At 42.4% G+C, this 13,209-nt stretch overlaps 1 protein-coding gene across 1 annotated transcript in view; it reads right to left on the bottom strand.

The window, feature by feature from the left end:
- The window catches only part of LCMT1 (leucine carboxyl methyltransferase 1), a 69,647-nt gene that overhangs the window by 20,562 nt on the left and 35,876 nt on the right, over positions 1-13,209 (bottom strand). The window contains exons 4-5 of the mRNA XM_010837219.1: positions 10,690-10,766; positions 8,291-8,352 (exon numbers count right to left, since the gene is read on the bottom strand). Of these exons, the coding sequence (XP_010835521.1) occupies positions 8,291-8,352; positions 10,690-10,766 (139 nt within the window). The remainder of the gene's footprint in view (positions 1-8,290; positions 8,353-10,689; positions 10,767-13,209) is intronic.

Raw genomic sequence — 13,209 nt, 5'->3', positions numbered from 1 at the left:
AGCAGTGGCCCAGCTGTATTCCCAGGCAAGCTGGCATACTACCTGGGAAGCCCTAGACACAGTGACCCCAAGGTATCATCAACGATATAATCTGATGCTCTAAATCACACATACGCCACACCTGTCATGATCCTCAGAAGTCAGGGGCTACTCAATCTGTGCAGAAATAGAAAGTCTGTTATCTGCCCTTGAAGAATGCCTGACCCTCATTTCACAAGAAACAGAAAGAAGATACAGGCCCAGGGTAAGTTTCAAGGGAGGTATACTATGCTGGGACTTCCCAGGTGGCACAGTGGTAGAGACTCCACCTGCTAATGCAGGAGACTCAAGAGACTTGGGTTCAATCCCTGTGTCAGGAAGGTCCCCAGGGGAAGGAAATGGCAATCCACCTCAGTATTGTTGCCTGGAAAATCCCATGGACAGAGGAGCCTGGCAGGCTACCCTCCACGGGGTCACAAAAGAGTCAGACATGACTGAGCGCACATTACTATTCTAGGAAAATGCACCATTTTTAGAAAATCTAACAGTGGCAAGAGACCAAAAAAAAAACAACAGAAAAACCTTGGTGCCATTAGAATGTTTCTGAAAACAGATAAGAAAAAGACCTTCTCATCAAAATGAGATTCAGAATCCTTTCCTTTATTTCTATATTCTACTTCCGAAGAGAAAAATAGAAGGGGACTTCAAAGCATTTGTGTGATATTCACATAAGAACAATTTTCTAAAGGAAGAGCTGGTACCCACCCACTTCTGGAAAGCAACTTAACATTGATTTAGAACCTTAAATTGCTACCAGTAGTTCTCCCTGTGCAGAGAAGGCAATGGCACCCCACTCCAGTACTCTTGCCTGGAGAACCCCAGGGATGGAAGAGCCTGGTGGTCTGCAGTCCATGGGGTCGCTAAGAGTCAGAATAGACTGAGTGACTTCCCTTTCACTTTCCACTTTCATGCACTGGAGAAGGAAATGGCAACCCACTCCAGTGTTCTTGCCTGGAGAATCCCAGGGACGGGGATTCGTGGGCTGCCGTCTATGGGGTTGCACAGACTTGGACACGATTGAAGCGACTTAGCAGCAGTAGCAGCAGCAGCAGCAGCTCTCTCTGTGATCAATCATTAGAGGACTGACTTCTAAGAGGATTTAAGAGGGAGAAGTCCTGAAGACATAACACCATGACATGGTTTTTTTAAAAAATTAAGAACAAATTAATACCAGGCCAGAATGGCAAGACAAGTATAAAAATCCTATTCCTCAGGCTTGGTCATCATTTCATTCAAGCAGCAGCTCTCAACTTTGTCCCTAGGGAACAGTGGGTGGTGTCTGGAGACATTTTTGGTTGTCACAGCTGGGGGATGTTCAAGGCATCTAGTAGGTAGAGGTCAGGGATGATGCTAAAACATTATACACTGTGTGGGGCAGCCCCCCAACAGGGGATTATCCAGCCCCAGATGTTAGGAGGACTGAGGTTGAGAAACCCTGTGCTAGACTTACACACAAAAATTCAAAGATCATTAGTTGATGTTGAAGTTTAAAAAAAATCCTTGAAAGCTGTAATTATTCTCAGATAGGGGAAACTTAACACGCTGTAGCTTGGGAACAGGATATGGTTCCCAAGATGAAAATTCTCTGGAGTGCATCAGCAGAGGAACAGGCTTTGGAGTCAAAACAACCCTAAAAGCAAAGTTTTATTCTGCCAGTTCCCAGTCACATGATATACCACTCACACATTTTTAAACATAAAATTCAAACAATGGCAACCTCGTGTGGCTATATCGAACATTAAGGGCAATGTAAAAGTGTGAGCTCCAGGACTTCCCTGGTGGTTCAGTGGTTAAGAATCCACCAGCCAGTGCAGGGGACATGGGTTCGATCCCTGGACTGGGAAATAAGATCCCACATGGCACAGGGCAACTAAATCTGTGTGCCACAACTATGGAAGCCCGTGCTCTAGAGCCCATAAGCTGCAACAAGAGAATCCACTGCAGTGAACACCCCAATGAGAGCAGCCCCCACTTGCTGCAATGAGGGAAAGCCTACACAGAACAACAAAGAGTCCATGCACCACAACGAAGACCCAGTGCAACCAAAAATAATAATTATTATTATTTAAGTGCAAGCTCCATGGTTTCCAACTGTGTACCCTGAGGTGCCCTGGGACAGTACAACCAACTTGGCAGAGCAGGATGTTTTAATAAATTTTTGAGGGAAACACAGAGACCCTCAACATGGATCAGACACAAGCAAACCACCAGTCAAAGCAGTCACAGTGTCCACTTGTGACCTCTGTGCACTCACTTTTAATGACACCCTATCTCTGCATAGTTGACCTCTCAGATACGACTGTGATTAAAACAAACAAACAAACGCCACTACTGCTCAAACATCGCTTGCAATATTGCAAGAGGAACAGGTGGTGGTGTCCCACCTGCTCCCAGGCAAGGTCATGACGTGCCTGACAGGAGCACGTATCCCATTGGAAGTAACTGTGGTTATTTAAGAAGGAAATTAAAAGAGCATTTGTTCTTAAACTGTATGCGTCTTTTTTTTCAAATGATCAAGAAGCTGTTAGAGTATAAATGCTTACAATGCTTGAGGCTAAACTTATTAATAAACAGAATTGTTGATATGTTTTGTAACCTAGGGTCACTGAAAAGTTTACTGAGGCGCTTAGGGCGCTGTGATCCAAGGAAAGTAGGGACTCCTTGTCTGACCCAATGCCTGGGATGTCATGGAGGTCTTCTATGAAGACCAGACACAGATGATTAAATCCAGGTAGGTGCTGAGAAGCTCCACCCAGATGAAAACTGTTAGTTGCTCAGTCGTGTCCAACTCTTTGCAACCCTATGGACTGTAGCCTGCCAGGCTCCTCCATCCAAGAATAATAGAGTGGGTAGCCATTCCCTTCTCCAAGGGATCTTCCCGACCCAGGGATCAAACCCAGATCTCCTGCATTGCAGATGGATTCTTTACCATCTGAGCCACCAGGGAAGTCCCCAACCCAGGTTAACCCAACCCAAACTGGCAAGCTGCAGGATGGTGAGCTAAACAGACAGTTGTTATTTTAAGCCATGTGCTTTCCAGTGGTTTGTTTCAGAGCAAAAGCTCACACAGGTTTTAATTATCTGCCTCATTAAGCTCATGCCTACAAAAGGATAGGCTTCCCTGGTGGCTCAGAGGTTAAAGCGTCTGCCTGCAATGCAGGAGACATGGGTTTGATCCCTGGGTCAGGAAGATCCCCTGGAGAAGGAAATGGCAACCCACTTCAGTATTCTGGCCTGGAGAATCCCATGGACGGAGGAGCCTGGTGGGCTACAGTCCATGGGGTCGCAAAGAGTCGGACACAACTGACTTCACTTTCACTTTCTTTCTACAAAAGGCATAAAGAAATGTAAGATTTACATGATGCAACAGTGTAAACACACACACAGAATCCACAGTGCATACGAGTCATGATCTCTTCCATCACCTCCAAGTCAGCATTTCAAGAGAGATGGGTTCCTCTGTGCTGTTAAGCTGGAGTGAAGCCCATCAATCTCATTCATTGTATGTCTTCAAGGACAGATGCATTATTAGAACTGCACGCCATTTTTAGGTCTGCAGATTTTCGAGAACACTTCAGTTTAGAAAAGGCAGGGTGGGTGGGGCATGTTGTAAAATGGATTCAGCCTCAAGTGGATTTCTGGACCACACAGAAGTTTTGCTGGTCTGTCTGTCCATCAGTCCACCTGGTAATACTTAGTGAGCTCTCACTATGTCCGGGGCACTGAGTTTTGGGAATAAGTGGGTGAACAGGGAGATACTGTCCTGCCCGCATGGGCCCTGTGATCCAGCAGGGAAGATGAACACTGGGCAAGTGTGGAGAGCACTACAAAGATGGGGGCGGTCTTGTGGGAACAGGATCCCACTTCCCTTAGAACAGAGTCCTGACTTCTTGACCTGGCCTGCAAGATCCTAGGTGATGCAGTCCCTGATGGCTTCATCACACCGCCTCACTGCCAGGTTCAGTCACACTGGGCTTTCAGCATCCTTGCATGCTCCTCCTTTGCCTCCACTTGCCTTGATTGAGAAAACCTTCTCTGTAGAGTTTCTCCTTCTTAGGGTTCAGTTGAAATGCCTGGTATTTGGAAATGCTTTGATTGGGCTGCCCTTTTTACTTTATATTCATCCAGTTCCACACAGGAGTTGAGATGGATTACAAAAACATAAATGTTCGTTCATTCAAGCCTTCAGGTACATGTTTATTCCATTAACAATCTGTGTCCCAGGCACTGTTTTCAGTGCTGGGGATATAGTGATGAATGAGACAGGAAGGGTCCCTGCTCTCATGAGGCTTATCCCCTCAGAGAGGGAGACAGTGAGTCATAGACCAAATGAATAATCAAGGTAACATCGGAGTATTAACTGCTATGAAGAAAAGAGGATGGTAAATCTAGATAGTGTACTAAAAAGGAGAAACATCACTTTGCCAACAAAGGTCCATATAGTCAAAGCTATGGTTTTGTAAGGAGATCAAACCAGTCAATCCTCAAGGAAATCGGGCCTGAATATTCACTGGAAAGACTGATGCTGAAGCTGAAGCTCCAATGCTTTAGCCACCTGATGTGAAGAGATGACTCACTGGAAAAGACCCTGATGCTGGGAAAGATTGAGGGCAGGAGGAGAAGGGGGTGACAGAGGATGAGACAGTTAGATGGCATCACTGACTCAATGGACATAAATTTGAGCAAACTCCAAGAGATAATGGAGGACTGAGGAGCCTGGTGTGCTGCAGTTCATGGGGCCGTGAAAGTTGGGTCACAACTGAGCAACTGAACAAGAGAAGAGCATGACGTGGCAGCTGAAATGAGACATGCGTGACCACATGGAGCCCATCAAGCAAAATTAGAGCGAAAGAGTTCCAGACCAAGGGAAGAGGAAAAAGTTTGAAGATGAGAGAGAGCTTGGCAAAGTCAGAGGATAGCAGGAGGGCAGTGTGGTGAGATCCTAGTTACTGTGTTCGAAAATAAAATGAGGAGGCATCCATTTGACTGATTAACCATGTGGATTTCGGCTCTGGGAAGATTTAATCAGAAAAGTCATAGAACCTGACTTACTTTTTAAGAACTCATCCTGATTTACTTTTCATTGTGTATCCATTTATATACTTTTAATTTACTACCCTATGAATACTTCAGCTTAAGAAAACATCTATCATTAATTCTAAGATGCATATTTTTTTAACATTTTAACATGTCTGAAATCAGGATGCATCTAACAGCTGTTAATGTATCTGTTTAATTTGCCAACACTCTTTCTTATTGATAAACAGTGGCGATTCTTAAAATGACAGACCCACAAGTTTGAAGGAAAAGGATAATTTTTAAATTTTTGTCACTTTTATTATCACCTATCACTTTTCTCAGATTTTCATTTGCATTTTAATTTTTATTTATTTTTTATTCAATTTCTCTTTTCTCAATACAATGGCAACATCAACAACTATAAAAGACTAGAAAGACAACAACTATAAAGACTGGAAAATTTACCCACATTAAGACACAGAGTTAAAAAAAACAAACAAAAATAAGAAAAAAAATCTGCAATTAAAAAAAAAAACTGACAAAAGGCATTTATCAAAGAACTATCTTTATAAGGGTTCCTATAAACTGAAAATAAAAAAGGGAAACATTGCAACTGAAGAAAAAATTGGGCAAAGGAAATTTACAAAGAAATTCCCAAAGGCTAATGACATGAAAGATAACTCACTAGCACTCAAAGTTATATAAAATTTTAAAATAGGACATCAGTTCAGCTAATCAGACTGGCAAATTTCTACCAATATTTTAAAATATTTAATATATGAAAATATCCAGTGTTAGTGAAGATTTAGAGAAAGAGTATCCTCATCTACTCTTAGTGAACACATAAATTAATAAAAAGAATTTTGAAGATCATCCTGGTAGTAGCTATTAAAATTCACAATGCACAATCCTTCAACCTAGCAATTCCTGCAAATACGCACATATACATGTGTCTTCTACAGCACTGTTGAATATAGAAACATAAAAAGGCAGCAATCTAAATGACCATCAGTGAAAGCAAAAGTCGCTCAGTCGTGTCGAACTCTTTGTGACCCCATGGACTACACAGTCCATGGAATTCTCCAGGCCAGAATACTGGAGTGGGTAGCCTTTCCCTTCTCCAGGGGAGCTTCCCAACCCAGGGATCAAACCCAAGTCTCCCGCATTGCAGGTGGGTTCTTTACCAGCTGAACAACCACAGGGAAGCCCAAGAATACTGCAGTGGGTAGCCCATCCCTTCTCCAGCGGATCTTTCCAACCCAGGAATCGAACCTGGGTCTCCCACATTGCAGGCGGACTCTTTACCAACTGAGCTATCAGGGACCATCAGTAGGGACTAGATTAAATAAAATGGAATTTCCGTGCAGAGGAAATGGCTATAAAGCCACTAAAAATAAGGAAGGATTATATATACTGACATGAAAAGACAGTCATGATTTAGCAGGACATGAAAAGAGCAAGTCACAAAACAGTATGTATAAATTATTTTATTAAAATTACATATAAACCTATATTCATATATAGAAGTATAGATCATTCATTCAACAAATACATGTTAAACTACAACAGATATTTATTCAATGTGTTTAGACATTCATTCAACAAAAATTTACTGAATCTTTTATGTACCAGACACTGGATTATATTTATGTGTGTACTTTATTATATGTATATTCACCTTTCTCTGGGTTCGCTGTTCATCTATAGGAGAAAATACTAAGAACACTGGTTATCTTGGATAAGGGGAAGGATTATGGAAGGTCCTCCCTCCTTCGAATGTTTTTACACTGATGGATCAAAGTTCCAGCAAAGTACTAGACAGTTCACTACAGATAACTGTTCTGACTCAAATATTAACCAAACATACAGAAAATTATGATAGGCAAAGTGTGGAGAAAGCAAATCGGCCAGCAAATGACAGAGCTTGAACAGTTTCTACTTATAATCTGTATAAGGGAAACAGAGGTCGGGGGAGATATTATTTTCTGTGGAAACTTTCTTAGTAATCTGATCACTAGTAGCTGTCTAAGGCACTGTGGTTGTGTGACAGAGGAGGCGTACCTAGTTATCCGACATTTGTTGTGCTATCTACGTCACCCATCCGAGAAGGCCATCCTCTCTAAGCACATTTTCTGACCTGAATTTTTAATAAGGCCCTTGAACGTCTCTATCAGACACAGGTTGAGAATGACAGAACATTCTGGAAGAGTTTTACTATAATTTGAGAGGCTTTAGAAATGAGGAAAGTGTTGTTTGCAAGCATTCATACTTAAAACCTAGGGATAAAAAAAAAAAAAAAAAAACCTAGGAAGAGCGACTTCCCTGGTGGCCCAGTGGCTAAGACTCCACACTCCTAATATAAGGGGTCCAGGTTTAAACCCTCTTCAGGGAACTAGATCCCACATCCCACAACTAAAAAGATCCTGCATGCCGCAGAAAGATGGAACATCCTGAGTAGTGCAACTAAGACCTAGTGTAGCCAAATATACAAATTTAAAAAAAAATTTGAGGGGAAAAATGAAGGCAGGGGCCAAGCAGGTGACATAAACCAGGAAGCATATCTGGTGTGAGACAAGAGCGGGTGGTGGGGTCAGAGCTGGGGAGGACACGACCTGTCTAACCAAGGCAGTTGCTGCCAGTGACCACCATGCAGGAGTCAGGGTCTGATGTTTTCCAAGATCTGATATTTCCAAGCAAAACTGGAAATCAAGACTTTCATGAAAAATCTATTTTTGAAATGCTGACAACTAATTTCTCTTTATAAAAAGATTTAGGATTGGGGACCTATGGACATCTAAAATGAGTCATACCAAGTGAGTGAAAGTTGCTCAGTCGTGTCTGACTCTTTGCAACCCCATGAACTATACATACAGTCCATGGAATTCTCCAGGCCAGAATACTGGAGTGGGTAGCCATTCCCTTCTCCAGGGGATCTTCCCAATCCAGGAATCAAACCGGGGTCTCCTGCATTGCAGGCGGATTCTTTACCAACTGAGCTATCAAGGAAGCCCAAGTCATACCAAAAATCATTTTAAATTTCTTCCTGGTAACAGTGGTGGAAGACAACATTATAGCAACAGAAGGATAGATGCGAGCATGTGCACACATGTGCACACACACTAACTCACACACACACACTAACTCACACTCAATCTTTAAAAAGAAAAGGGGGAAAAAAGAGCTGACATGGTCCTACAGCCCAGGTTGTATGACTCAAGTTATGGATACTTGCCCATTTGAAGTGTGTCCTCTGAATGCAAGTCTAAAATGGGTTTTGATAGGAGAGGTTTCAGTCTGCAGAAGATGGGAAAAAGAAAGATGAGGCAAGTAGCTCATTTACCACTAAAACACAGACACGCATACTGACACAGCAAACAAGATATTGGGTTGGCTAAAAAGTTTGCTCGGGTTTTTCCAGCAGATGTCATGGAAATATCCAACAGACTCCTTGGCCAATCCAATATTACTAGTGTTCAAAGGAAGGACCACGCCAAACGGTCATCTGTTTAATCACACTTGACCTTAGACACATATAATAAAAGTCTACAGGATATGAGTGTCAGTCAGGTTAGGTCAGCTAAGCTGAGAATCTGCTATCAAATCACAAACAGATCACAACACACTTACTTAGAAACAGCTACAGACAGGCAAGCAAGAATCATTCAAATGTTCCAGTATTTTTCAAGTCGTTCAAATGTCTTGCCTCTTCTCAAACAGAACTTTTTAAGACAGCTTATTATTCCTCACAGACAAACTAAAAATATTGACTCTTACTGAGACCTAAAGTTTAGTAACATTTATGTGATAACTCCCTCAATCAAGAATCTGCAAAACACTAGGGAATTCCCTGGTAGTCCAGTGGTTAGGACTCTGTGCTTCCACTGCCAGGGGCCTGGGTTTGATCCCTGTTCAGGCAACTAAGATCCCACAGGCCATGGTATGGCCAAAAAAAAAAAAAAAAGAATATGCGAAAAATCAGAAATCAGAGAACCAAGTTCAATATCCCAACAACCATACACAAATGTCAATGCTTTTTAACCCCAGAAAACCAACCTGGGCCTTGAGCCTACCTGCCCTGATTTCACTCAAGAGTTCCAACAAGTTTAGTCACACTTTGTATTTAGTCACACTTCGTAGTGTTCCCAGAGTATCAGAATTACAGTACAGCACCTTCAAAGCATATTTAATGTAGATATAATTTTATATGTAGAAAGGGTAAAAAAACTTATTTTCATGTGTGTGTGCACACAGTCATGTCTGACTCTTTGTGACCCCTTGGACTGTAACCCTCCAGTCTCCTCTGTCCATGTTATTTTCCAGTCAAGAATACTAGAGCGGATTGCAATTTCCTCCTCCAGAGGATCTTTCCGACTGAGGGATCAAACTCGTGTCTCTTGCGTCTCCTGCAGTGGCAAAAGATACAAGGATAAACTAAAAGAATAAAGTTTGAAAATGACCTCCAATTCTCTCTGGATGTCTAAAGAATCAGACATCTCTAAAGGATAAAGCAGAAACTTTTGTGCTTATCAAAAATTGGGTTAAATGTTAAGAATTGGGATTTTATTTATATGACCACTATAAAAAGGAGAGTGGACCCGTAGGTTATAACTGTTGGAAAACCTTAACCTTGGTCTTGAAGTCAGGGTTTAAATTTCAGTTCCATGCCTTTCTGGGTGACTTTAGGCAAATTAACTAAACTTCTCTGAGCCTCAGTTTTCTCATCCTGTAGAAAGGGGTCAATGATACCACTTAATTTACAAGTAGGCTCTGAGGACTGAGGAGGACCATCCAAGTGAAGCATTTAACATGAGGGTAAGCAAAGAAAAACTCTTGGCAAAGATTAGCAAACTCACCACTTACAACTTGGCAAATTCCTTGAAAACTGAACTCAGAATGGCCCCTGTAACATCTCTTATATAGTAACTGTAACTTCAGCCTCCCATTCATTCATTCAAAAAATTCTGAATGGACTTCCCTGATGGTCCAGTGGTTGAGAATTCATCTGACAATGCAGGGGACGTGGGTTCGATCCCTGGTCCAGGAAGATTCCACTAAGCCCGAGTGCCACAACCACTGAAGTCTGACTGCCCAAGAGCCTGTGCGCCGCAACAAGAGAAGCCACCAGAATGAGAAGCCCTCAGAACACTAGAGAGTAGCCCCTGCTTGCCACAACCAGAGAAAGCCTACACAGCAACCAAGACTCAGCACACAAATATATATATATATGCTGTTGCTTTTTTAAAAAAAAGAATTTTACTACATATCTATTCTGGGGCCAGGCATCTTTCTATATCGTAGGGATAAAGAAGTAAGCAAAATACACACCAAAATTCAGATTAATATACAACACTGCTAATCAACTATCCAAAAATTTTTTTAAATTCAGATTACTAATCTACTGTAAGTCACTTTTTTGTTAATGTTCAGGGGAATTACATAAACAGAGAGAAGAGCCACAAAGGACGGTGTATTTCCTGTTGACTGCACAATACATTGGAATGAGGGTCCTGGGGCAAGAAAGAGAGTAGGGAGGGGATGAAACATGAGGTTTCCCACATCCAGACCCGCGGTCTCCCAGGAGCTGGTTCTGAAGCCCACCAGGCTCTTGCTTCTGGCCAAAGCCACACTTACTTGATGCTGTGCAGCTTTCTCGTGACTATCATCGGAAAGTCGATTTCGAAATATTTTCTTGGTAGAAGATCCTCATCCTGAGAAAAAAAAAACAGAGAGTAATCCTTATACAAGGTTTCCCTGGTGGCTCAGTGGTAAAGAGCCTGCCTGCTAATGCAGGAGACACAGATTTGATCCCTGGGTCAGGAAGATCCCCTAGAGAAGGAAACAGCAACCCACTCCCGTATTCTTGCCTGGGAAATCCCATGGACAGAAGAGCCTGGTGGGCTACAGTCCATGGGACACGACTTCATGACTGAGCACACCTGCAATTTTTATATAATTATTACTCATACATTCACCGATCACTTTCACGTACCAAGTCCTAGGGGCCCAAAGAACAATGGCGGTGCTTCAGGATTTAAAATCAGGGTAATGAGGACTTTCCTGGCAGTCCAGTGATTAAGACTCACACTTCTACTGCTGGGAGCAAGGGTTTGGTCCCTGTTGGGAGAACAAAGATCCCACATGCCTCAAAGAGTGGTCAAAATACAAAATAAATTAAAATCAGGGGAATGATATAGTCAGAAATGGTCTCTCCAATTTACTTGGTCTCAGCATCAAGAACGGATGGAGGGGAAAAGGAGATTATTGTAGTCGTCCAAGAGAGAAGTGACGGGGAGTCTGAACCAGGAGAATGGTCACAGGGATGTTAAGAGGTGGTCTGGAAGGAGGACAGGAGAAGTATTTCTCAAAAACGCAGCTTGACACCTATTAGAGAGGGTCAAGAAACCAATGTGGTGGGTTGTAACCAGCAGACTGGGGGTGAAATAAAGTAATATACATCAGAAAATTTCACATGGAATTAGGGTCAGCATTTTTCTGTGATATATAGTGGGGTGGGGTGGGGTGGTAAACAGCAGGTACGCTGGAGCCCGGACATGGGCGAAAGGTTCCAATCCCCACTCCACCACTTGTTTGCTGTAAGGCCTTGGGACAGCCACTAAAATCCCTGGGCCAATGTTTCCTTATTTGAAAAGTAGGGAAAATGATTAACACCTCATAGAGTTGTGAGGATTAAAGAAGAAACGCATGAGTAACACTCGGAATGGGGCCTGCCCTTAGTAAGCATCATGGGTGTCCTTATATCTTGTGTGTACAGACATATGTACATAGATTTAGGTCCTGGCTAGGAGTGTACAGTTGTTTTTTTTTTTTTTTACTGTGGCTACAATTTTAAAAAGTGTGAAATACACACACACAGCCCTGCTTCCCTCTTTTCCTTTTTCTAGCTTAGTCAGTGGTTATACCCCATCCAGTCAACCTACTGGTTGTGCTAGAATTCTCTCCAGCTTCTCCTCCCCGTCCAATCAATAACTTAGCCCCAAATGTATGCAAATAGGTTTCCCTAGTGGCTCAGAGGTAAAGAAACCGCCTGCAATTCTAGAGGCACAGGAGATTCAGGTCAATCCCTGGGCCAGGAAGATCCCTTGAGGAAATGGCAACCCAATCCAGTATTCTTGCCTGGAAAATCCCATGAGCAGAGGAGCCTGGTGTGCTACAGTTCATGGGGTCAGACAAGACTAAGCGACTGAACACACACACGTATACAAATCTATGCAAATATGAGATCACTATGTAATAATACTATGAAACTAACACAATATTATGTCAAATTATATGATATCACTTATATATGGAATCTAAAAAAAAATGATACAAATGAACTTATCTACAAAACAGAAACAGACCCACAGACACAGAAAACAAACTTATTGTTATCAAAGGGGAAAGAAGGGAGGGATAAATTGGCAATTATATATATATATACACACACACATATATATATATACACACACACTGCTGTGTGTTTAGTTACTCAGGCAAATCTGACTCTTTTCGACCCTCTGGACCATAACCCACCAGGCTCCTCTGTCCATGGGATTCTCCAGTCAAGAATACTGCAGTGGGTTGCCATGACCTCCTCAAGGGGATCTTCCCGACCCAGAAATCAAACCAGGGTCTCTTGCATTGCAAGTGGATTCTCTACCAGCTGAGCTATCAGGGAAGCCCACATATACACACTACTATATAGAAAATAACAAACAAGGACCTACTGTATAGCAGACTATACTAAACATTTCATTATAAGCTCTAAGGGAAAAGACATATATGTATAACTGAATCACTCTGCTGTAACACACTGTAATTCAACTGTACTTCTCAGATCCATCTTCAGCTGTGAAGACAAAACACCACCCCCATTTGCCTGTAGCAGCTCGTCATACCCGAAGACTTAGCAAGAAACAAGGCGCCCCACAACCTGGCCAACATACCCAGAAAGGGGCTGATATCCAGAGCCTGGTGGGGGCTTCTTTGGTGTAGAATAGGACAAACAAAAAGGTGGGGTAAGGATGATACCCTTGTTTCTGACTTGAGCGATCCGGCAGGTAAGAGTACCATTTATGAAGACAGTAATGAGAGATGGCCCCTTCATGGATCACCGCCTTGTTGTGGGCGAAGGGGTTTATGAAACTCAGT

This window comes from Bison bison, unplaced genomic scaffold (assembly GCF_000754665.1).
Source record: "Bison bison bison isolate TAMUID 2011002044 unplaced genomic scaffold, Bison_UMD1.0 scf7180017864072, whole genome shotgun sequence".
Taxonomy (NCBI): Eukaryota; Metazoa; Chordata; class Mammalia; order Artiodactyla; family Bovidae; genus Bison; species Bison bison.
This window is presented reverse-complemented; position numbering and strand designations above follow the sequence as displayed.